Below are 25,281 nucleotides of genomic sequence, written 5' to 3' on the forward strand. Positions count from 1 at the left end.
AAATCACTCCTCATCCTCTAAATTCCAGGGAATAGAACCCTAGTTTGAGTAATCTCTCCAAGCAACTTAATCCTTGGAATATAGGACCCTTCTGCTCAATCTACACTGCACTCTAAGTGAATTACAGACTTGGGTCTAAATGTTTAATTTTCACAAAAATGTGGCAAACACCTTGTTAACCTTCTCTCCTTTGTGACATTTGGTGCTACATGTTGACTGGAGACTAAGTACTAATTTGTTAAAGTATAAACTTGGCTTATAACTAATTATATCCCTTTCTAGCCAGTTTTATTTTTAAACAGCAGAGACTATTTTTAAAGTTTAGTCTGTCAAGTGAATTTGGGAAGAGGTCAACCCAATATAGGACATTACTGTTCTGGAGGCACATTGAAAGGTTACTATCCCAGTATGAAGCCCTGGCATTAAGTGTGAAATAATTTTAGATTAATCTGCTCATGCCGGGTCAATGTTTCTGAATCTGCTCAGAGACAGTGATCAGGGTTTAATTAGGGGATGAACAACAGAAACTGGTGTTATCACTGACTCTCATGTCCTATGACAAACTAAATTAAAAATTGAGACTGGATGTTATAAAAATTTCACAACCCCCTCTGCCAACACAACTCCAAGTTTCTCTTTCTAGATAATATATATTCATTATGTTTGTTTAACAGACCTTACATGTAACTTGGAAGTGAGTGAGCACATGAATGAGTGAGGAAGTGTGTGTCTGCACACGCAAGTGAGTTCATATGAGCGAGTGTGAGTGAGTCATTGATTTGATTTGATTTGATTTATTATTGTCACATGTACCTAAGTACAGTGAAACGTTTTGTTTTGTAAGCAGTACAGGCAGATCATAACATAGAAGGACATACAAATCAATTGAACAGAGCAAGGAATACAAAGTAATAGTGCACAGAAGGTGTAGAAAAAGCGAGATCAACATTTGATTTGAAATATGAAAGGTCCATTCAGAAGTCTAACAGCAATGAGGAAGAAGCTGTTCTTGAATCTGTTGGTACATGTATTTAAACATTTGTATCTTCATATTTAAACATTTGTATCTTCAGCCCAATGGAAGAGGTTGGGAGAGATTGTAACCAGGGTGGGAGGGTCTTTGATGATGTTGGCTGCCTTTCCACAACAACGTAAAGTGTAGTTGGAGTCAATGGATGGAAGATTGGCTTGCGTGATGGTCTGGGCTGTGCATACAACTCTTTGTAGTTTTGTACAGTCCTGGGGCAGAGCAGTTTCCATAACAAGCTGTGATGCACCTGGATAGAATGCTTTCTATGTTGCATCTATAAATATTGATGAGGGTCTCTATGGATATGCTGAATTTCCTTAGCCTCCTGAGGAAGTGTATAAGTGAGTGAGTGAGTGCGAGTGAGAGTTTGTCAGAGGGACCTCTGCCCTGCGCTCTCATTTCAAACTCAACACTCCACATTGGCATAAATGGCTGTTTATGAATGATTGGTTTATTTTCCAATCTTTTCTCAGAGACTTTGAGGGCTGGGGACTCTTGCTTGAGAATTGTTGGACTCCTTGCCTACGAGAAGGTGTTGGGAAATTTTGCTACTGTTACTTGTTCACAGGATGTGGGCATCACTGGCTAGACCAGCATTTATTGCCTATCGCTAACTGCCCTTGAGAGAGTGGTGATGAGCCACATCAAATATAACTGATTTGCTTGTGGGAACATTTTGGGGGTGGGTGAAGGGAGGCAGTTAAGGGCCAACCACAATGTTTTGGGTATGAAGTCACATGTAGACCAGCCGGTTTCCTTCCTGCTGGCAATAGAGGACCTGGTGGGCTTTTATGCCAGCCTGGCTGGGTTAATAAATGGGCACGACCCCACCAAGCACTCAGTGAGGAAGGGTCACGCACGAATGTGAGCACCTCCTGTGGTCAAACAGACCCATCCTGATTGGCTGAGCAGTTGGCCAAGGAGCTTGAGTGCTGGGTAAATGTGGTTTCTCAGTAAAGCAGAATGAAGGTGGAGGGGCTCAGAGACAGGAAGATGGCAAGACTCTCTTGGATAGTCTTGTACTATGTTGCTTTCTCGTGTCTGTATGTTGCGCCATTCTTAATGAGTCAATCTCATGACGTACCTGTGATTCTTGTCTTGCTGACAGGGAGGACCACGTTTGGCAGTTCTGATTGCCCTCCACAGGACATTAGCATCCAAGGACCCGGCATTGCTAACCAGCATTGCTGCATTGAAAACCGAAATGGAGTAATAACACTGTATCCGTGTGGGAACCTGTGCATGGTGGATGGAGTTCAGGTGACCCAGCCGAAACGCCTGTCCCAAGGTAAGGAGAAAATGAACAGCAATTCAATGCAAAGAAAGAAGTTGCATTTTAATAATTTCAAAACCTCAGGATTCCCAAAGAGCATCACAGCTTCTGAATGTAAATGAGTGAAGATCCTTTATTTATATGTTCAAGAGATGTGAGTGTCGCTGACAGGGCTGGTAAGTAAGAACAGAAAGCACTGGAGGATCTCAGCAGATGTGGAGAGAGAAACAGAGTTAACATTCTGAGTAACTCTTCTTCAGAATGGCTCAGAACGTTAACGCTGTTTCTCTGGCCACTGATGCTGCCAGACCTTCCGAATTTCTCCAGCACTTTCTGTTTTGTGCTGTTCTGTCTAAAGCATGTGCTCTGTCCCTTAAAATACCTTCAGCTGCTTTTGCATTAAAGATGCAACATAGATAAGTCTTTGTTGCCCACATCTAATGCTGACCCTGTAAGAGGCTTGGTATCACATATATATGTTGTCTCATTTTACAATTTGTTGATGGGATGTGGTCTCACTGGTTAGATTAGATTAGATACCCTACAGTATGGAAACAGACCCTTCAGCCCAACAAGTCCACACCAACCCTCCAAAGAGCAACCCACCCACACCTATTCCCCCACCTTATATTTACCCCTGACTAATGCACCTAACCCTATGGGCAATTTAGCATGACCAATTCACCCAACCTTTGGATTGTAGGAGGAAACCCAAGCAGATATGGGGAGAACGTACAAACTCCACACAGACAGTCACCGAGGCAGGGATCAAATCCGGGTCCCTGGTGCTGTGAGGCAGCAGGGCTAACCACTGAGCCACTGTGCCGCCCACTGAAGTCAGCATTTATTGCCCATCTCTAATTGTCCTTGAGGTGACGGTAAGCTGCCTTCTTTAATCAATGTTGTCTTTGAGGTGTATATACACCCACAATGTCCTGAGGGAGGGAGTTCCAGTGACACTGGAGCTGAGAGGGACCCAGCGACACTGGAGGAACGGCGATATATTTTGGAGTCAGGATGGTGAGTGGCTTGGAGGGGAACTTGCAGGGGGTGGTGTTCCCATGTATCTGCTGCCCTTGTTTGGCGAGATGGAAGTGGTTGTGGGTTTGGAAGGTGCTGTCTGAGGATCTTTGGTGAATTTCTGCAATGAATCTTGTTGATAGTTCATATCATTATGAAAGAAAAATGAAACCTGCTGAATATTTCCAGTTTTTTTAGTTTCAGGTTTCCAGCACTTACTGTATTTTGCATTTGTATTTAGTGAAAAAGAATTGCACAGAATCCTGATCTAAATCCTACTGGTGATATTGACTTTGTACAAGAAGTATTCATTCTTTGTTTACTGCTCTGCATTTTGTATATCGAATTTGAATGAGTTGTTGTTTTAGGTAATTTAAATGATAATTAATTCCTTGCATGAATGAATCGAATTTATTCTCTCATGCTGTACAACAGAGGTGATTGACTTACAGTATTATTAATGAGGTCAGGAGGATGCTCTATTTAATATTCTTTCACAATCACTTCCTCATCTGATAAACAAATGACTTACAATCAGTTTATTGAATGCACTCACCTCAAATTTCACAAAGCAGCCACAACACCATACTTAACACTCATGAATAATTGAAAATCGAGGGAATTTTAAGCTGCTTTTGTCATCCCACAGACTCTGAAAGTCTCACCTCATAAGGAATTCACTCGGATGGTACGTTGCCAGTTTTGCTAAGGACGGCATTAATGTATCATTGTACCTCAGACCCCGGAATAATAGCAGCATCTTAAAGTCCTGCTGCTACTGATCTTAAACCCTTACCTTTGAGTATCACTGCAAAGGCCAGTATTTATTGCCTGTCCCTAATTGCTCTTGAACTGAGTGGCATTGTAGGGCTATTTCAGAGGGTAGTTAACAGTGAACCATTTAGCTATTGGCCTGGAGTTACATGGACGGGAGACCAGGTAAGGACAGCAGATTTCACTCCCAAAAGGAGAACCTAATTAACAAATTGGTTGGGATTTGAATCCATGTGCCCAAGTTTGCTAACTTGAACCGCTGGATTACTGGCAAGTAACACTATCACTATGTCACCTGACATTGAGAGGCTGGTGAGATTGGGCGGGGTGGGAAGGGGATTCCTGTTAGTGGTAAGGGGGGGGCTGGTGGGGAGGGGTGCTGTGACCGTAACAAAGGGCTTTGGCAAACCTTCAAAAACCTGCAGTAAATATCCAAGGTCATGCTGTCAGCTGGCCTGTAGGGGGCACCGTGCTGCAAAGTGCCTTGCCCTTAATACCCATTGGCTGTGATCGGATGGTATAACATTGAGTGAAGTGATGCCCAGGAAAGCATTGATGAGGCAGTTGGGTGAAGTTCAGTTTTTCTGTTTATTTCCAATCCCGGTCATGGGAAGTGGACACCACAGGCTGGGTCACTAATTGTTGCCCGTTCCTAATTGCCCCAGCCAAGATAATCTTCCCTCTGCTTTTCAAGATGGCAGAGAGGTCAGACTTTTCCACAGAAGCAGGAGTGCAGGATGGTCCTCACTGGGAGCCATGGTGTGGGGAGCTGGTGTTGGACTCGGGTGGACAAAGTCAAAAATCACACGACACCGGGTTAAAGTCCAATAGATTTATTTGGAAGGACTAGCTTTTGGTGCGTCTCTGGGAGCAAGACACAAGAACAAAGTAAACGGTGCCGTCTCTCTGTGCCTCTCTTTAATTTAACTTCAAAATGCTCAAGTTTTGTCACCTATAGGCTAGCTGATAGCACCTCTACCCCAGAGATGTGTAGGTTCAAGTTCCATTCTAGCGATTCTGAGAATATGGTTTCAGGTGATACTCGAGGAGAAAGTGAGGTCTGCAGACGCTGGAGATCAAAGCTGAAACTTTATTGCTGGAACAGCACAGCAGGTCAGGCAGCATCTAGGGAACAGAAGATTCGACGTTTCGGGCACATGCCCTTCTTCAGGAATGAGCAGAGAGTGTTCAGCAGGAGAAGATAAAAGGTAGGGAGGAGGGACTTGGAGGAGGGGCGTTGGAAATGTGATAGGTGGAAAGAGGCCAAGGTGAAGGTGATAGGTCGGAGTAGGGTGGAGGCGGAGAGGTCAAGAAGAAGACTGCAGGTCAGGAAGGCGGTGCCGGGCTGGAGGGATTCGGCTGAGACAAGGTGGGGGGAGGGGGGATGAAGAAACTGGTGAAGTCCAAGTTCATCCCCTGTGGTTGGAGGGTTCCCAGTCGGAAGATAAGACGCTCCTCCTCCGACCGTCGCGTTGTTGTGGTTTGGCGGTGGATGAGTCCAATGACCTGCATATCCTCAGTGGAGTGGGAGGGGGAGTTGAAATGCTGTGCTACAGGGTGATTGGGTTGGTTCGTCCGGGTGGCCCAGAGGTGCTCTCTGAATCGCTCCGCAAGTAGGCGGCCTGTCTCCCCAATATAGAGGAGGCCACACCGGCTGCAGCGGATGCAGTAGATAATGTGGGTGGAGGTGCAGGTGAATCTGTGGCGGATATGGAAGTTTCCTTTGGGGCCTTGGAGAGAAGGCCCCAAGGCCCCAAAGGAAACTTCCATATCCGCCACAGATTCACCTGCACCTCCACCCACATTATCTACTGCATCCGCTGCAGCCGGTGTGGCCTCCTCTATATTGGGGAGACAGGCCGCCTACTTGCGGAGCGATTCAGAGAGCACCTCTGGGCCACCCGGACGAACCAACCCAATCACCCTGTAGCACAGCATTTCAACTCCCCCTCCCACTCCACCGAGGATATGCAGGTCATTGGACTCATCCACCGCCAAACCACAACAACGCGACGGTCGGAGGAGGAGCGTCTTATCTTCCGACTGGGAACCCTCCAACCACAGGGGATGAACTTGGACTTCACCAGTTTCTTCATCCCCCCTCCCCCCACCTTGTCTCAGCCGAATCCCTCCAGCCCGGCACCGCCTTCCTGACCTGCAGTCTTCTTCTTGACCTCTCCGCCTCCACCCTACTCCGACCTATCACCTTCACCTTGACCTCTTTCCACCTATCACATTTCCAACGCCCCTCCTCCAAGTCCCTCCTCCCTACCTTTTATCTTCTCCTGCTGAACACTCTCTGCTCATTCCTGAAGAAGGGCATGTGCCCGAAACGTCGAATCTTCTGTTCCCTAGATGCTGCCTGACCTGCTGTGCTGTTCCAGCAATAAAGTTTCAGTTCAGGTGATACTCCCCAGGCTGCAGTACTTTGTAAAGGTGCTGCACTCTCTGCCTTTCGATAGCACCTTAACCAGGGTCCTGCCATGCCCTCTCAAGTGGATACAAAGATATTGATATTTCAATAAAGAAAATGAAAGCTCTCTCTGGTGTCCTGCCTGACATTTATCCTTTAGCCAAAATCACGGAAACAAAGACAGATTATCCAGTCAGCGCCGCAATGTGGAATCTTGCTTTGTGTAAGGTGCGTCGAGATGTCCTGAGTTTGTGAAAGGTGCTACATAAATGCACACTTTTTTTTCATTTGTTTTAAATGTATTTTCACAACAAGATTCCAGCAATGTGGTTGATGTGAAGCAGATGGTCTGTTCCATTTCCTAAATTAGCTGAGCAGCTTTGAAATCGCACCCTGGATGTGACTGGCTCACAGATGACAGTCACAGGATAACTCAAACCCAGCAATTAGACAGGAAGTCGCCCTGCTGTTGCCATGGTACAAGCAGCCTGTGATTTACACTGTTGGTTTCCAGCTTCTTGTTTGATTTGCTGGAAAGCTGAGCTAAGTTTTGGAAAGTGCAGTACACAGATCCCAGGCCAATTCCGCTTCTGATAGAGGAATAGTACCACTCACTGACTGCTCTCCAAATGTCTGAATGCATCTGTGTAAAATGGTGTTCCTCCTGGCACTGCCTCACTGGCTCAGTGGACATTGTCTTACTGAATACTATTACATGGGTAACTGTTTCATGGGCACTGTCTGACTGGGCACTGTTTCACTGCACACTGTCTCACTGCGCACTGTCTGACTGGGCACTGTCTGACTGGGCAGTGTCTCACTGCACACTGTCTCACTGCGCACTGTCTGACTGGGCACTGTCTGACTGGGCACTGTTTCACTGCACACTGTCTCACTGCGCACTGTCTGACTGGGCAGTGTCTCACTGGCTCACTGGACATTGTCTCACTGCACACTGTCTGACTGAACATTATCTGACTGCACACTGTCTCACTGCGCACTGTCTGACTGGGCAGTGTCTCACTGGCTCACTGGACATTGTCTCACTGCACACTGTCTCACTGCACACTGGCTCACTGGGTACTACGGGAAAGAATGGGGAGTATGGGATTAATTGGACAGCTCTTACAAATATCCAATACTGTACTGGCACAAAGGCTGAATGGCCTCATCTCTTCAGCTTAGAACTCTGTTGCAAAGAAGAAGTGAACCTCCTTTACTACTGCTGGTTATTCAGTGAGTAATGCCTGTTCCAGCTGTATTTACACTGTAACCTACCCTTCACAATGAGTCTGATTGACAGGCTAGTTAAATCAAATAGCCACAAGGAACGTTCCACACATCTGCTGCCAATAAAGAGACCATCTCAAATTTAGCAAGAAAGTTTTCCTCTGTCTCTCCACCCACTGTTTGATCATGTACTGTAACTCTGAACGTATTCTCAAGCTGCAGATTCATGTCTTTGTTTATATCTGACCTTCCCCACACCAAAATATTCCATTGCATTTGTTCAAAGGAGAAATCAGGAGTTCTCCCCAATGACTTGGAGACCAACATTTAGCACAGGATTTAGCACAAAAACTGATAAATGTGCTCATTATCTTGTTGCAGTTTGTGGGAGCTGTATACGGGCTGCTGCAATTTCCTGAACGTTCCTCTCCAAGCCACTCACTTGGTCATTTATGGCCGTTACCTCAGTATCACTGGGACAACATCCTGGAACTTTCCCCCCTAATGGCACCAACCGCACAGGACTGCACCTTCACCAGAGTAAGTAGGGACAGGCAATAAATACTGGCCCACACCCTGTGAATGAATAAAGAAAAGGATGCATCTCATTGGCTGTAAAGTTTTGATAGGCATCCCTTTCAGGTAATAGGTGTGACAACATGAGGAGGCTGAGGTAAAACAGCATTGACAGGTTCAGGCAGTGAGTAGACAGATGGCTAATGTAGTAAGGAACATAAACCAACTGCAGGCAACAGTGGGGGAGATGCCCACTTTCCACGCTGTATGTTTCATCCAGTTTAATGTAGTTATAAAGTGAAACCCCCAAAGCTGACTAATCTCATTATTTAGGGCATGTACCTTTCTGTAATGATGTATATTGCAGGGTTACGGAGTTGACAAAAGAAATGTAAATAATGCCTTGCACTTATATAGCGCCTTTTATGACCATCAGACATCTCTGAACCAATTAAATCCCATTGAAGTGAGGTCAGCATTGTAATGTCAGAAAATTGGCAGCCAGTTTGTACACAGCAAGCTCCCACAACTAGCAATAGCAATGTCCAGATAATCTGTTTTTATGAAAAAGATAGATTTTGGCCAGGGTATTCAGGTTAATTCCTGTGCTGTACCTCAAACTAGTACCACAGGAGCTGTTGCTCTGGGAGGGCCAATGGGCGCTTCAGTTTAACACCTCCTGTAAAGAGAGCACCTCCTATAGCGCTTCTCAGGTACTGCACTACGGTGTTGCTTTCTGATTTTCATACTTAACGTCAATAACCTCGCACCAACTCCCGTCACCAAGTCTCTGTTTATTTACACAGGAACAGTTCTTGACTTTAGTCCTGCCTCATTCTGAATCAGGTACCAGTGTGTTTGATACTCTTTTTTATCTGTCAGCCAGGGCTCCCTGATTGAACCAGATTAACAGTCCCAATCAGGGAATTCATTTTCTATAAGGTCCAACTGACTGACCTCATTACCATCACTATACTGGAGGGGGAACATGAACCCCCAAGCCTCTGAAATTAGAATTAGAATTAGGTTTATCACCACGTGTATTCGAGTTACGAAAGTACAGGAATACAGTGAAAAGTGTACAATGTTGCCAACACATTGCTCCATCTTAGGTACAAAGAACCTAGGTACAAATATTAGGTACAAAAGATAGAGAAAATAAAGAAAAAAGTAACACTACATTACAGGTATACATAGTATAATAGACAATGACAATAGATGCAGGAGTAGGTCATTCGGCCCTTCAAGGCAGCACCACCATTCATTATGATCATGGCTGATCATCCACAATCAGTATCCTGTTCCTGCCTTATCCCCGTTATTGATTCCACTATCTTTAAGAGCTCTATCCATCTCTTTCTTGAAAGTATCCAGAGACTTGGCCTCCACTATCTGGGGCAGAGCTTTCCACACACCCACCACTCTCTGGGTGAAGACGTTTCTCCTCAACTCTGTTCTAAATGACCTACCCCTTATTTTTAAACTGTGTCCTCTGGTTCTGGACTCACCCATCAGCGGAAACATGCTTCCTGCCTCCAAAGTGTCCAATCCTTTAATAATCTTATACATCTCAATCAGATCCCCTCTCATCCTTTTAAACTCAAGTGTATACAAGCCCAGTCGCTCCAATCTTTCAACATATGATAGTCCTGCCATTCCAGGAATTGACCTCGTGAACCTACGCTGCACTCCCCCAACAGCCAGAATGTCCTTCCTCAAATTTGGAGACCAAAACTGCACACAATATTCCAGGTGCGGTCTCACCAGGGCCCTGTACAGCTGCAGAAGGACCTCTTTACTCCGATACACAATTCCTCTTGTTATGAAGGCCAGCATGCCATTAGCTTTCTTCACTGCCTGCTGTACCTGCATGCTTACCTTCATTGACTGGTGTACAAGAACACCTAGATCTCGTTGTACTTCCCCTTTGCCTAACTTGACTCCATTTAGATAGTAATCTGCTTTCCTGTTCTTGCCACCAAAGTGAATAACCACACATTTTTCCACATTAGGCTGCATCTGTCATGCAACCGTTCACTCACCTAGACTGTCCAAGTCACCCTGTATTCTCATAACATCCTCCTCCCATTTCACCCTGCCACCCAGCTTTGTGTCATCAGCAGATTTGCTAATATTACTTTTCATGCCTTCATCTATATCATTGATGTGTATTGTAAACAGCTGCGGTCCCAGCACCGAATCTTGTGGTACCCCACTGGTCACCGCCTGCCATTCCAAAAGGGATGTTAGGAAAGGATATGTTAGGAAAATAAGAAATAAAGCTAAAAAGATAGACATTACAGTCGTTCTATAAAGGCTTCCACATGGTCCGACTGCGCTCCAGCGGTTCCCAACGAGGAGCCAGCTTCACTCGGTGCTGCTGGTCAATGTCCCCTGTCCACTCCATACCACTCCCATCCCCCACTCCACTCCACACCATCCCCACTCGGTTTGGTGCTCCAGGCCACTCCCTTCAGCTCCAGGCCACTCCTTCTCAGCTCCAGGCCACTCCCTCTCACCGCCAGGCCGTTCCCTCTCACCTCCAGGCCACACCCTCTTACCTGCAGGCCACACTCGCTCACCTCCAGAACACTCCCTCTCACCTCCAGGTCACACCCTCTCATCTCCAGGCCACACCCACTCATCTCCAGGCCACACCCACTCACCTCCAGGCCACACCCACTCACCTCCAGGCCGTTCCCTCTTAGCTTCAGGCCACTCCCTCTTAGCTTCAGGCCACTCCCTCTCAGCTCCAGGCCGCTCCCGCTCAGCTGGAGGCTGCTCTCACTCAGCTCCAGGCCACTCCCTCTCAGTTCCAGGCCACTCCCTCTCAACACCAGGCCATTCCTGCTCAGCTCCAGGCCACACCCACTCACCTCCATGCACCTCCCTCTCACCTCCAGGCAGCTACCTCTCACCTCCAGGCCACATCCACTCAGTTCCAGGCCACTCCCGCTCACCGCCAGGCCATTCCCTCTCAGTTCCAGGCCTTTCCTGCTCAGCTCCAGGCCACACCCGCTTAGCTCCAGGCCATTCCCTCTTAGCTCCAGGCCATTCCCACTCACCGCCAGGCCATTCCCTCTCAGTTCCAGGCCTTTCCTGCTCAGCTCCAGGCCATTCCCTCTTAGCTCCAGGCCATTCCCGCTCACCGCCAGGCCATTCCCTCTTAGCTCCAGGCCATTCCCACTCACCGCCAGGCCATTCCCTCTTAGCTCCAGGCCATTCCCGCTCAGCTCCAGGCCTGCAGGCAGACGAGGAGAAAGGCAGAAGAGAGTAAAAAAAGAGAAAAAAAGAAAAGGAACAGACAGAGCAGTGGAGCTTTGGCGAGAGTGTCCTACTCTACCACCATCTTGGATTTATAACACTCCTACAGCCATCTTGGATGTAGAAATGAGAAATCACTCCACTGGGCTACTGCTGACACATGGCTGTAGAAAAGGGGAAGAAATTAGTGACAGTGGAGGGTTGAAAGAAAAAAACCCCCAAAAACTAGAACTTAGATGGCAGAGTTTGTGTGAACGCTGCAGTTCATTATTGTCAGAACATTTTGGGTTGGTTTGTGGAACAAAGAGCTCTTTAAGTTTGAAAACTCTCTGAGCGGATACTCTGAGCACTCGGTTGACTGGATTTGGTTTCCACCCTTTCAGCCTTCTCCAGGGCCCAGCAATTTTACAGCACGGACTGAACACGGACGGGCAGTGTTTGTCTAACACACGCTTTCCGGTTAATCTGCATCAGTGCTGCTCCACTGGGATGGGGGGAGTATTTATTAGTATCCCTCATGATTGCAACATCCCTCCCCCACCCACCCCCTCACCAATACTTTATCTGCTAGCCCTTTGTGGCCTGGGAATCACAGATATGGCCCATGGTAATTAGAGCAATAAGGTTAACCAGGCATCTGTGTCCCTGAAAGGACCATACGAATGATTGTTAATCAGTGACTGACAGTATCTAAAACAGATCTCAAACTGTCTTCAGAAACCAACAGGGTCTCCCACAATTCCCAGGATCAATTATCCTTACAAAGCCACAGGAAATACTTTGCAGGGTTTTGAGCAATAATGTTTGGTTACAAAATGTAGGGGAAGTGCCCGCAGATATGGAGGATTGCGGAGTTTGACACAGACTCTCTGTGATTTCCTCGGATTGACAATTGTGCTTACTGTTGAGGCTGTCTGTGTCTAATTGAAAGTAAGAAAGGCCTTGCATTCACATAGCACCCCTCACAGATTTTGGTCCATCCTGCCTTGTTTTACAGGCTGTAAAATGTTTTTGAACTGTAATTACTTCTTAATGTTCGGGCAATTTTGTACAATCATACAAATTAAGAGCAGGAATAGGTCACTCAGCCCCTTGAGAATGCTCTGTCATTCAATGAGATCATGGCTGATCTGATTACACCATATTCCGCCCCCCCCCCCCCCTCCCAATCCACAATAGCATTTCACTCTCTCATTTAACAACTATCTCTCCATCTCAACCTACAAATATCCAAAGATTCTGATCCCACACCTTTTGAGAGAGTTCCAAAGACTCAAGATCCTCCCAGAGAATAGAAATCGGCTCATCTCCGTCTTAAGTAGGATGACCCCCCTCATTCCGAAACAGTGGTCCCTAGTTCCAGATTCTACCTCAAGAGGAAAAACCTTTCCATGTCACTGACCAGATAATCGGATTTTTAATGATGTTCCTGGAAGGAAGAAAACATCAAGCAGTGTGTGAAAGCAAACTCCCCTGCTGTTCTTCAAAAAATACTGTGCAATGTTCCACCTTAAGAAGGCGTTTGGCACGCTTGCCTTCATTGCTCAGCCCTTTGAGTACAGGAGTTGGGGTGTCATGTTGAGGTTGTACAGGATGTTGGTGAGGCCTCTTCTGGAGTACCGTGTGCAGTTCTGGTCGCCACGTTAAAAGGAAGGGCATTCTTATTAAACTGGAGAGGGTTCAGAAGAGATTTACCAGGATGTTGCCAGGAATGGAAGGTTTGAGTTATAAAGAAAAGCTGAATAGGCTGGGACTTTTTTAACTGGTGTGTAGGAAGTTGAGAGATGACCTGATGCAAGTTTATAAAATCATGAGGAGTATAGATAGGGTTAATGGTAACTGTCTTTTCCCTAGGATGGGGGATTTCAAGTCTCGGGGGCAGATTTTTAAGGGACAGGAGAGAGTTTTAAAACAGTAATGAGGGGAAAAGATTTTACACAGACGGTTTACAAGAATCATTCCGGGGATGACTGGGTGGCACGGTGGCTCAGTGGTTAGCACCACTGCCTCACAGCACCAGGGACCTGGGTTCGATTCCCTCCTTGGGCGACTGTCTGTGTGGAGTTTGCACGTTCTCCCCGTGTCTGTGTGGGTTTCCTCCGGGAGTTCCAGTTTCCTCCCACAGTCCAAAGATGTGTAGGTTAAGTGAATTGGTCATAGTGTTAGGTGCATTAGTCAAGGATAAATATAGCATAGAGGAATGGGTCTGGGTGGGTTACTCTTCAGTGGGTCGGGGTGGACTTGTTGGACCAAAGGGCCTATTTCCATACTGTAGGTAATCTAATCATGAAAGGCTCGTCATAACAGGAGCTTGGCGAGGAGAAGACATTTTCCCTAATTGGAGAGACTTGGGTCCGAGGGCACGACCTCAGAGTGAAGGGACAACCCTTTAGAACTGAGGTGAGGAGGAATCTGTGGGACTCATTGACGCAGAGGGCTATGGAGGCCAAGTCATTGAGTGTCTTTATGAGAAAGGTAGATAGGTTCTTGATTAGTTTGGGGATCAAAGGTTTCGAAAGCAGGAGAATGGGGATGAACACATCAGCAATGATCAAAAGGTGGAGCAGACTTGGCCAGCTGGATGACCCAGCTCTGCTTCTGTTTCTTGTGTGCATATAAACTGTAATATGTACTGAGTTATAACTTGCCTGATGTCACATAAGAGCCCATTATGTTAGCATCGCCAATGTTGTTTGCCCAGCCCTATTTACCCAGAGGGCAGTTAAGAGTCAAGCACATTGCTGTGGGTCTGGAGTCACAGGTCGGTCAGAGCAGGTGAGGATAACCGATTTAATTCCCTGAAGGACATTAGTGATCCAGATGGGATTTTCCTCTGACAATCAAAACTATTTGCACAGTCACTATCAGATCATTAATTATTTATCTGTTATGGAGGGATTCAAAGCCGGCTACCCCAGCTCATTACAGGAATCTCTGGATTAATACTCTAGTGATAATACCACTAGGCTATTGCCTCCCAGCGCGTAGCAAACTTTTTCTCTTTATCAAATGCATGACTTTCTTCATGTAGACGTCCCTCCCCAGGTAGCAATAGTAATATTGACTGCTGCCAACTCAAATCTACCCAAGGCATTCCAGATGGTTCCATCAGAAACAAGAGTGCCCTGACATCACGTTATGAGGTGTGGTGTCAGAGTGGACACCTGTGAGGTCCAACAGGCCATGTTACTGCATTAACAATGCAATATAAATGCATGTTGTTGTTGAATTGGTTAATGATTTTCATCGTGACCCAGTTGGTGATGAGCTGGAGATCATGTTGCATCAAGAGAATTCTCACCTGAAACGATCTGTTTGTGGTGACGCAGAATGGAAGGAAGGAAGCAGTTACATTGGAGACAAAACATTGCGGGGGGGGGGCAGTGTCACAGCATGTCTCTGTCAGCTGGGTGACAGCTGTGTTACTGCACCAGCCAATGAATCATTTACTGTACGTCAAAGTGGTTTAGTTTCTGGCATCTTTAAATGACAGAAAGGACTTGCATTTATAAAGACTTGTGATATAGCTAATTAATTCCCCATTTAAATGTGGTCATCAGTTTGTACACAGCATGATCCCATGAATAGGAATGTGCTGGTTACCAGATCATCTCTTTTAGCAAGGTTAATAGAAGAACAAATATTAAGTAGACACTTGGAAGAACTTCCATATCCCTCCTTCAGTTGTCCTGTGAAATCTTTTATGCCCACATCATTGAACAGATGATGTCTCAAATTAAAATTAGTACTTTTAGTAATTAGTAGTAACAAATAATTTAAAATTCATTATTCATCTGAAGGCAGTACCTCTGAGAGTGCAGCACTACAGTGTGGGTACATCAGCCTGGGATTACTCATCCAGCCTCTTTTGGAGCAGCACTGTGAAAGCTAGTGATTTCAAACAAACCTGCTGGACTATAACCTGGTGTCATATGACCTTTGACCTTGTCCACCCCAGTCCAACACCAGCACCTCCACACTATGGAGACATAGGGTATGTTGAGCCCACACTAACATTCAGAATGATCATGACTATGTTTCTCCCTCATCTTCCCTTCCTTCACCATCACTACATCCTTTAGTGCCTTCAGTTTCTCAAATCTCTGAATATATTTAATACCAAGCTCCTCCAGCTCTCTGTTATCACATGCTTAGGAATTACAGATATTGGCCTAAGATCTTTCATTTCTGTCTCTGTGACATTGCCAAGGTGATGCCTCCAAGCTAAATAATTCCAACATTGACTTTGGAATCTGTGGACAAGTTCTCTCAAAGTTTAATGCTTCCTTTTAAAGTTGGATACAATGCAAGAAACCTAAACCATGTCCAAACCAGCCCTTAACCTTGTGCCTTGTTGCAGGTCCCATTTGCACACTCACCTCTGTCCTCCTTTCTCATTTTTACCATAGAACATAGAACATAGAAGAATACAGCGCAGTACAGGCCCTTTGGCCCTCGATGTTGCGCCGATCCAAGTCCACCTAACCTACGCTAGCCCACTATCCTCCATATGCCTATCCAATGCCCGCTTAAATGCCCATAAAGAGGGAGAGTCCACCACTGCTACTGGCAGGGCATTCCATGAACTCACAACTCGCTGAGTAAAGAATCTACCCCTAACATCTGTCCTATACCTACCCCCCCTTAATTTAAAGCTATGCCCCCTCGTAATAGCTGACTCCATACATGGAAAAAGGTTCTCACGGTCAACCCTATCTAAACCCCTAATCATCTTGTACACCTCTATCAAGTCACCCCTAAACCTTCTTTTCTCCAATGAAAACAACCCCAAGTGCCTCAGCCTTTCCTCATACGATCTTCCTACCATACTAGGCAACATCCTGGTAAACCTCCTCTGCACCCGTTCCAGTGCCTCCACATCCTTCCTATAGTATGGCGACCAAAACTGCACACAATACTCCAGATGCGGCCGCACCAGAGTCTTATACAACTGCAACTCTTTTTCTCCACTATCGACATTATCCCATTTATTTCCCACTGATTTATTTCTCCAGTGGAACAGCAAACTGAGAATAAACTGTTTAACAGCCTAAAGGACATTAGTGAACCAAATGGGCTTTTTTCCAATAATCGATAATGGTTATCATGGGCACCATTACTCAATTTGAGATGCTATTAATTCAATTTAAATGCATTCTACCAATCACAGAATCACAAGAATTGTTCCAGTATAAAGGGAGGCCATTTGGCCCATTATGTTTGCACTGAATCTCCCAGCATGCATTTCATTAAAGTGCTATCCTCCTGCTGTCTCACCCCTGCCCTGCCCATTTTCCCTCAAAAAGAACCCTTTTGAATTTTTCATTTGGACCCTCCTCCACCATGAGCTGAGGCAGCATATTCCAGACCCAAACCATGCGCTGGGTGAAAAAGATTCTCTCATATCACTCGCTTTCTTTTACAACTCACATTAAATAAATTAATTGAAGCTTTATTATAATGTAACCTCTATTTGCAAGGTCTCCTCCTTGGAAGTCTGACGCAGAATATTAAATCGTTGAATGATGTGGCAGAGTAGGAGGCTATTTGGCCCATCATCCTGTTGCTGGCTCTTTGATGCCAAAGCATGATCTCAGTTCCTTTTACCACTCCTCTGCATACATTATCATTTCCAGGATTTATGATATTCCCTTATGAAAGTTATGGTTGAATCTGTTTCCATCATCCATTCAGTTAACGTTTCATGTCAAAACTACTTGTAAAAAGATGATTTCTCTTATCATCACTGGTTCCTTTGCCAATTATTTATAATTTATAATCATTGGTTGTTGATTTTTCTGGGACCAATTCCTCCTTGTTTTATAAAAACCTCTTGATTTTAAATCACTTTGATCAAATTTCCTCTTAAACTTCCCTTCTCCATGAAGAGCAACCTCATTTCCTCCAGGTTTGTCTTTATTTGGTCATGAGGTGTAGGTAGCATTTGGTTAGGCCAGCATTCATCCTGCAGTTAAGAGTCACATGACAGCAAGACTGGGCAAGGATGGCAGATTTCCTTCCCTAAAGGACATTAATGAACCAAATGGGCTTTTTTCCAATAATCGATAATGGTTATCATGGGCACCATTACTCAATTTGAGATGCTATTAATTCAATTTAAATCCTGCCAGTTACTGTGGTGGGATATGGACCCTTATCTCGGACCCCAATTGGTCTCTGGATCACTAGTACAGTGATATTACCGGCGATAAGGCTAACTTCTCCCCTACCTTTTAGAAATGCTTCCAGCCTTGAATGTATTCAGCAGTGAGCATCCACAGCTTCCTGGGGCAGAGAATTTCAAACAGCCTCCTTTTTTCCTTCATTTACTTACAGGATGTAGGTGTCACATTTATTGCCTGTCCCTAGTTGCCATTGAGAAGGTGGTGGTGAGCTGTCTTCTTGAACCAGTCCACCTGCTGTGGGTTGACCCTTAGGGAGGGAATTCCAGGATTCTGACCCAGCGACAGTGAAGGAACGGCGATATGTTTCCAAGTCTGGGTGGTGAGTGACCTGGAGGGGGACTTGCAGGTGGTGCTTTTCCCATGTACCTGCTGCCCTTGTCCTTCGGGCCGGAAGTGGTTGTGAGTTTAGAAGGTGCTGTCTCAGGACTGTGAGAGAATTTCTGCTGTGCATCTTATAGAGAGTGTACACTGCTGCTAAGTAGCAGTGGTGGAGGGATTGGATGTTTATCATTTTTGTGCCAATCAAGTGGGCCACTTTGTCTTGGATGGTGTCAAGCTTCTTGAGCATCGTTGGAGCTGCACTTACCCAGACAAGTGGAGAGTATTCTAGCACACTGCTGACTTGTGCCTTGTAGATGGTGGACAGGCTTGGTGAAGGTGCTGTACAAGGAGCCTTGGTGAATTTCTGCAGTGCATCGTGTAGATAATACACATTGCTGCAGCTGAATGTTGGCAGTGGAGGAAGTGAATGTTTGTGGATGTGGTACAATCCAGAAGCAAAAGGACATCTCTCCATCCCCACAGTCCTATGACTATGAGACTATGACTCTTAGTGACGCTTTGTGCCAGTCTCTGTGAGGAAGTGGGAGATGGAAATATTCCCTCAGCATCTCCTCTGTCAAGTTCTTCTAAGAATTTTACATGAGATCATTGCAATGAGATGGCTTCATTTAGTTGTATTCTGAGAATATCAACTCATCCTACCCAACCTCATCTCATTGGTTCACCCTCTTGTCCCAGGAATCAGTGTCAGGAACCTTCATTGCAGCGTCCTCTAAGACACATAGTGTTGGAAGGCCTGGGTTCAACCCCCACCTGCTCTGAAAGTGTGTCATTATACATCTGAACAGATTCAAAATATCTGTCCTTAGTGGGGACTGTGTCAAATCAAAGTGTTTAAAAAGCCAGTGAGATTGGACTGGGTACCAGCAGAGAAAGTATTGAATGGGGAGTTCACAACCAGTGGGTATAATCTTACAATTAGAGCTACACCACTCAGAAGTGATTTCAGATGGGACCACCCTGTGGGGCTGAATGGTCTCGTCCTGTTCCTATATGTTTTTGAATAAAGCAGCCACATTAAACTTAACTTTGGGAGGAGCAGCTAATGATAACAATGTGACGGTTACTGGAAACAGGAGTGGATTTGGAAATCTGAGATCAATCTTCTGAATAAAAATGCACACATAGATTCTCAAATTCAAATCCTGAATTCCGTCTTTACTGAACCAATCACTTATGCACCACATGTTTTTATCAGTGTGAAATGTTCCCCTTACACTGGGGGTTAATCCCTGAGAACACATCTCACAGGGTCAAATTTAACAGGCTGGAATGTCCAATGAGAACTTGGTGATTTCATCACACAACCTCCAGTTCTAACGGTGGAGTCTGTGTAATTACTGCTCAAGGCCACACTGCCTACAATAACTAACGTGGAGCCATGGTTTCTGCCTGACATTACCGAGGGACGAGTAGCGAAAGATGCAGATCGGAGTTGACAGACTGAGGACAAAGGCATTGATTTCGGAGCCGCTTTCGGCGTTGTGTTCTACACTGACTATTAAGCAAGTCCGGTGACCTCCACTTCTCAAAATCTGGGTTGCCAACTCTGCAAGGTTGCCCTGGACTCTCTGAAGGTTAAAGGTTACTCTCCAGGGTGGCCCTGTGAATACACTTCCTGGACTTAAGTTAGTGTGTTTAAAAGAACCCATCAATTAAATGTCCTTTGAAGGCTGTTGGTTATTAATTATATCAATATTGTAAATTGCGAAGTAACGGCTGTCGGGAAGATCATGTGATGAAGCCTCCAGGAATGCATCTGATCATCCTTAAAGCGCTCTGTAATATGTTTTTGCCGTTAGCTCAGTTAGTGTTCTGAGAAAGTCTTTTCAAATTAAGTCCATGCACCCAGAGAAGTCACCTTCAGAGGGTCTCTCCATTAAGTGAAGAGATATTCTACCTTAAATCTGTAACTTGTCTTGCAGAGTGAATGGACGCTGACCAATTCTAGGGAGTGAATCACCTGGCTCTGGAAGAATATCTGGAGTTCTGGCACTCAGGGAATAGAGCTAGATGTTTGATTGAGTTAGCCATCTCTGCTGATTTTGCACATTCTTGAACGGCCTGAGTGATTTCTGATAATGTCCCAAACTCCGGGGATAGAGAACGAAAAAGAGAAAGCCAGCGACAGAGATAAAGAAAACAAGCCAAAGAGTTGGAGAGACATACGGACAGAATAAAAAAGATTGGAGGGAAGAAATGATTCAAATCCTGAATTCCGTCTTTACTGAACCAATCACTTATGCACCACATGTTTTTATCAGTGTGAAATGTTCCCCTTACACTGGGGGTTAATCCCTGAGAACACATCTCACAGGGTCAAATTTAACAGGCTGGAATGTTCAATGAGAACTTGGTGATTTCATCACACAACCTCCAGTTCTAACGGTGGAGTCTGTGTAATTACTGCTCAAGGCCACACTGCCTACAATAACTAACGTGGAGCCATGGTTTCTGCCTGACATTACCGAGGGCCGAAAAAAGATTGGAGGGACAGATGAAAGTACTAAACATTCAGAACGGGCTTGTATTGGCAAATGAATTTCGGTGATAAGTAAAGATGAGGGACTGCAGCTTTCTAACTGAAATAAGAAAGTTAAATATGCTGTAACTAACCATAGAGGGTAAAGGAAACCTGTACAAATATACCACCCACCAACAGTGATGGTGCTGGTCAGATATCGAGAGAGACAACATTAGAGCAGAGGAGCCTGATGGCTAACTCTGACTGAGGTGTAGAAACTTCTGAAGAGTAAAGACAGGGTAGGTAGTGAGAAACATTCCTTTCATGGAGAGGTCAATAACAAGGGCGTACGACTTTAAGGGAAGGAGCAGGAGGCTTAGATGGGGCCTGAGAAAAACGTCCTCACCTGTGGGGTGGTGGACATTTGAAACTCACTGTCTAAAGGGGTGGTAGAGGCAGGAACGGTCAAAACATTGAAGGGTTATTTAGATGAGCATTTGAAAGGCCTTTGTATACAAGGCTATGGGCTAGGTGCTGGAAAATGGGATGAGAATAGTTGGATGTTTTATGACTAGCACAGACATGATGGGCTGAAGGGTCTTTTTCTATGCTGCATAAAACTCTAGGAGTCTAAGAAGGCCAAGACAGAAGCAAATCAGTCTCAAGGACTTATTTCTAGAGAAGTACAACTGAACCTTTGTTAGTTCAGACTGGACTACAGTGTGCAGTTTGTGTGTTAGTATCTACTAGACTCTGTCGATGGATGTTAAATGCCTCATAGCTGAAAGTAATGAGTTAAATAGGTGTTGGCTGTTGGTTAGGTAATGATACTTAGGTGTGTATATAAGGAAGAGCCAGTCAGTGCTAAGGGTGGTTGATTATAGTAGAGAGGTAAGCTCTGTGATAAGCAATAAACAGCCTGTAATGTAGTTTAATGTATTGTTCACAGATAGGCTTAGAGGATCTCTATCATTAGTTGTTATATTGTAAAAGGATACAGAAGACTACAGTTAAAAAAATGTCAAAGACATTTGGATAGGTACATGAATAGGAAAGATTTGGAGAGAATGATAGAATCCCTACAGTGTGGAAACAGGCCCTTTGGCCCAACCAGTCCACACCGACCCTCCGAAGAGTAACCCAAACCAATTCCGCTACTACTCTGCATTTACCCCTGACTAATGCACCTAACCTACACATCCCTGACCACTGTGGGCAATTTAGCATGGCCCATCCACCCCAACCTGCACATCTTTGGACTGTGGGAGAAAACCCGAGAACCTCAAGGTGAGTGTGTAAACCACACAGACAGTCACCCAAGGCTGGATTTGAACCTAGGCTCTTGGTGCTGTGAGGCAGCAGTGCTAACCACTGACCCACCGTGCCATCCCAAGAGGTACAGGCCAACTGAAGGCAAGTGGGACTAGTTTATAATCATAGAATCCCTACAGCGTGTAAGCAGGCTAATTTGCCCATTGAGTCCACAGCAAACCTCCAAAAAGCATTCCACCACCCACCTTGTATTTCCCATGGCTAATCCATCTAGGCTGCACATCACTAAACACTATGGACAATTTTTAAACATGGCCGATCCACCCTAACCTGCACATCTTGGCTGTGGGAGGAAACTGGAGCAACTGAAAGAAACCCCACACAGTCACAGAGAGAACGTGCAAATTCCACACTGACAGTCACCCAAAGCAGGGATTGAACCCCAGTCCCTGGTGCCCAGTACGAGCCACCGTGCCACCCCTCTGGTTTAGTTTGGCGAAACTTGGTTGGCATGTATGAGATGGACCGAGAGGTCTGTTTCCATGCTGTATGGCTCTGTGACCCGTGGGCAGGATGCAGGGATTTCCCAGGATGATACGGAATGCCATGTTTGACCTGTCAGGAAGCAGTGACAAAGGTGGCTCCGGTTTCAGAGGCCTTCGTCATGCTGGGGTGTTTTACCAGAGTGGATTCAGAGAGAGTGTTCTTACTTGTGGGAAAGAGAAAAACTGGAGGCCATCAGTACAAGACAGACACCAACAGATCCAATCAGGAACTTAAAAGAAATTGTGAGAGTAGTGGGAATGTGGAAGTCACTTCCAGAGGGAAGGGGAGGCGCAGGTATTTTTGAAATGGATGAACATGAGGGAGAAAGGAATGGATTGCTGGTGAGATTCACTGATGGTGGTTGGGGGAGTGCCTGAGGAGCATAAATATTAGCATAGGCCAGTTGGGCTGATTGGCCAGATTCTGTGTCTGTCTACAACTGTGTGATTGGGTGTTTGTGGGGCTGCACTGTCAGGAGGATTAGCCCCTTCAGGAGACAAGTAGGGAAGGAAGCTGGAAGGAAGGATGTTTACCATGTCACAGGATGTGGCTGGGACAAGGGAGATTCCAGCAAAAGCTGTCTTGTGGAGACTTGTGGCAGCAGATAGGTCACTCATGAATGATGTTTGGAGCCATAAATAAAATGTGTTATTAAAATATAATGGGCAGGACAGTTGTGGGTTGAACCCTTGATAATTTGAGGTTGCTCATGCACATGCTATTTTGGCGAATTGCAGATCCCTCGTTATCTTCTGTTTAATCCAAACTTATAATGAAATGGAGGCAGTCATTTTCACAAAAAGTAAAAATACTCTGGGCAGCTGAGGGCTTGGATCTACTGCACCCAGTCCGCAGTTAAAGCTGATCTTTGTCAATTCCAAAAACTCTGGAGCTGGAGGTGGGGGGTGGGGGCAGAAGTCACAAGGAGATGAGAATTAAGTCTCCACTCCCCATTGAAACCTTCACCCCGTCTCACCTGCAAGGTCAGAGGTGTTTTGGGAAAATATTCTTGCAGCAAAGGGGGTGCTGGGTTGGGGTGGGGTAGCCGGGGGTGTGGTTTTTGGTGGAGGATTTTAAAATGATGATGGAGTGGATGCAGGACAGCTATGTTCACTAACATTGAGAGCAAAACAAGGGAATATAAGAATGAGCAAGTCACCTAGAAATCCGATACGGAATCACATAGAAACCTCACTGAGTGCTGAGAATGTGGAGCGTGATCCCACAGGATGGTTGAGACATACAGTGGAGGTACATTTGAGAGGAGGCTCATGAGGGAGAAAGCAGTAATGATAGGATGGGATAACCTGGGGTTGGCTTTGTGAGCATTAGAAACACTAGCATGGACCAGTTGGGCTGAATGGTCTACTTCTACATCTGTTTGTCAGTGAGTGAGCAGCAGTAAGAGGTGACAGAAGGCCAAAAGGATGTTCTGCAGACACTATTCGAGGAGAGAGGAGAGAGGCAATGCTGAGGATGGGAGTGGTTTAGGGAGCGTGTTCATGACTGGAACAGACAGAAACCCAGAGACAGCCGCAAAGGGAGGTAACCTGTCAGTTTTAAATTAAAGAGGCTCTTTTGAAGTCTGTTATTTCTAAAATGATGTGTCTTTTCACAGATGAAGCTTTGCATTAAAAACTGTCCTAAGTCTCAATGCTCTGTGCAGAGTTCCAGAGCAGATTGAAGCCTGTGGGTCCCTCCATACGTTAACAGTAACCAGGTGAACACAGCTTACCGAATCACTCCGACCATGTTAACATTCAGGTGGCTTAAGCAGGTGCTTTGTTGTGTGTTTACTTGTTGTACTGAAACCCCACTGAACACATACCATCCTTCAATTCCTTGCTCTCTTGCTAAGGTTAATTATTAATTGTTCCATTGCTGACCGTCAAAACATTGAAAATAGGAACAGGAGTAGGCCATTTGGCCCTTTGAGCCTGCTCTCCCACTCAATCGGATCACAACTGACCATTCAACTCAGTCCCCTGTTCCTGCTTTTTCCCCAGACCCTTTGATCCCTTTTGGCCAGAAGGAATATATCTAACCCTTTCTTGAAAACATTCAATCTTTTGTACTTAACCACTTTCCGTGGTAGAGAATTCCACAGGCTCCCCACTCTCTGGATGGAGACATTTCTCCTCATTCTCCTTCTCAGCTGAAGCTGTGAAATTCCTGAACCTTTCCAGCTGTCTGTCCTCAAGCCAGACTGACCTCTTTAATTCAGCTGTTGGCCACTTTGAAAATCTACTGTTGTGACTTGGGTCAAAGAGTGTGGTGCTGGAAAAGCACAGCAGGTCAGGCAGCATCCGAGGAGCAGAAGAGTCGACGTTTTGGGCATAAGCCCTTCATCAGGAATGTTGGGGGGGATGGGGGCTGAGAGATAAATAAGACCTTGGGGTAGGGGTTGAGGGTAGATAGCTGAGAAGGCAATAGGTAGATGCAGGTGGGGGTCGGAGGGGAGGGTGGCGTGGATAGATGGGAAGGTCAACGTTTGTTCAGCAACTTCTCGTATGTTTCGCTTTGGGGTAAAGGGGCTAAATAATTGCAAGCTATTTCTCCACCCGATTGGCCTTTGGTTGACTTGAGGGTCGGAGGGTTAGATCATTCATTGGGCCTGGTGCTGGGGATACAGAGTCCACCTTGGCCAAGGCACACCAGAAATGGTGATGTGCTCGACCCATAATTCTCTTGCTCAATGCGGATCACACTGTCTCTTCCCAGATGTTGTGTTTTCAAGTTGTCCCACTTCAGGACTTGAGCAGAGATGTCCGGGCTGACACTCCAGTGCAGTACTGAGGGAATGCTGCACTGCCAGAGGTGGTGTTTTTCACCAGTGCCCTGTGTGCCCTCCAGGGGGTGTGTGCCCTCCACGACACTAGTTGGAAGAAGAGCAAGGATGTTCTCCCTGGTATCCCAGATAATATTTATCCCTCAAGCAGCATTGACAACAGG

At 45.7% G+C, this 25,281-nt stretch overlaps 1 protein-coding gene across 22 annotated transcripts in view; it reads left to right on the plus strand.

Annotated features, from left to right (window-relative positions):
* Positions 1–25,281, plus strand: part of LOC122540584 (pleckstrin homology-like domain family B member 1) — a 413,532-nt gene that overhangs the window by 155,008 nt on the left and 233,243 nt on the right. For all 22 annotated transcript variants that reach the window (XM_043676461.2, XM_043676462.2, XM_043676471.2 and 19 more), the window contains exon 4: positions 2,139–2,318. In XM_043676461.2, coding sequence (XP_043532396.2) covers positions 2,139–2,318 — 180 coding nt within the window. The remainder of the gene's footprint in view (positions 1–2,138; positions 2,319–25,281) is intronic.

Source organism: Chiloscyllium plagiosum, unplaced genomic scaffold, assembly GCF_037043375.1.
Source record: "Chiloscyllium plagiosum isolate Xiang-an unplaced genomic scaffold, Cpla_swu_hap1 HiC_scaffold_29, whole genome shotgun sequence".
Lineage (NCBI taxonomy): Eukaryota > Metazoa > Chordata > Chondrichthyes > Orectolobiformes > Hemiscylliidae > Chiloscyllium > Chiloscyllium plagiosum.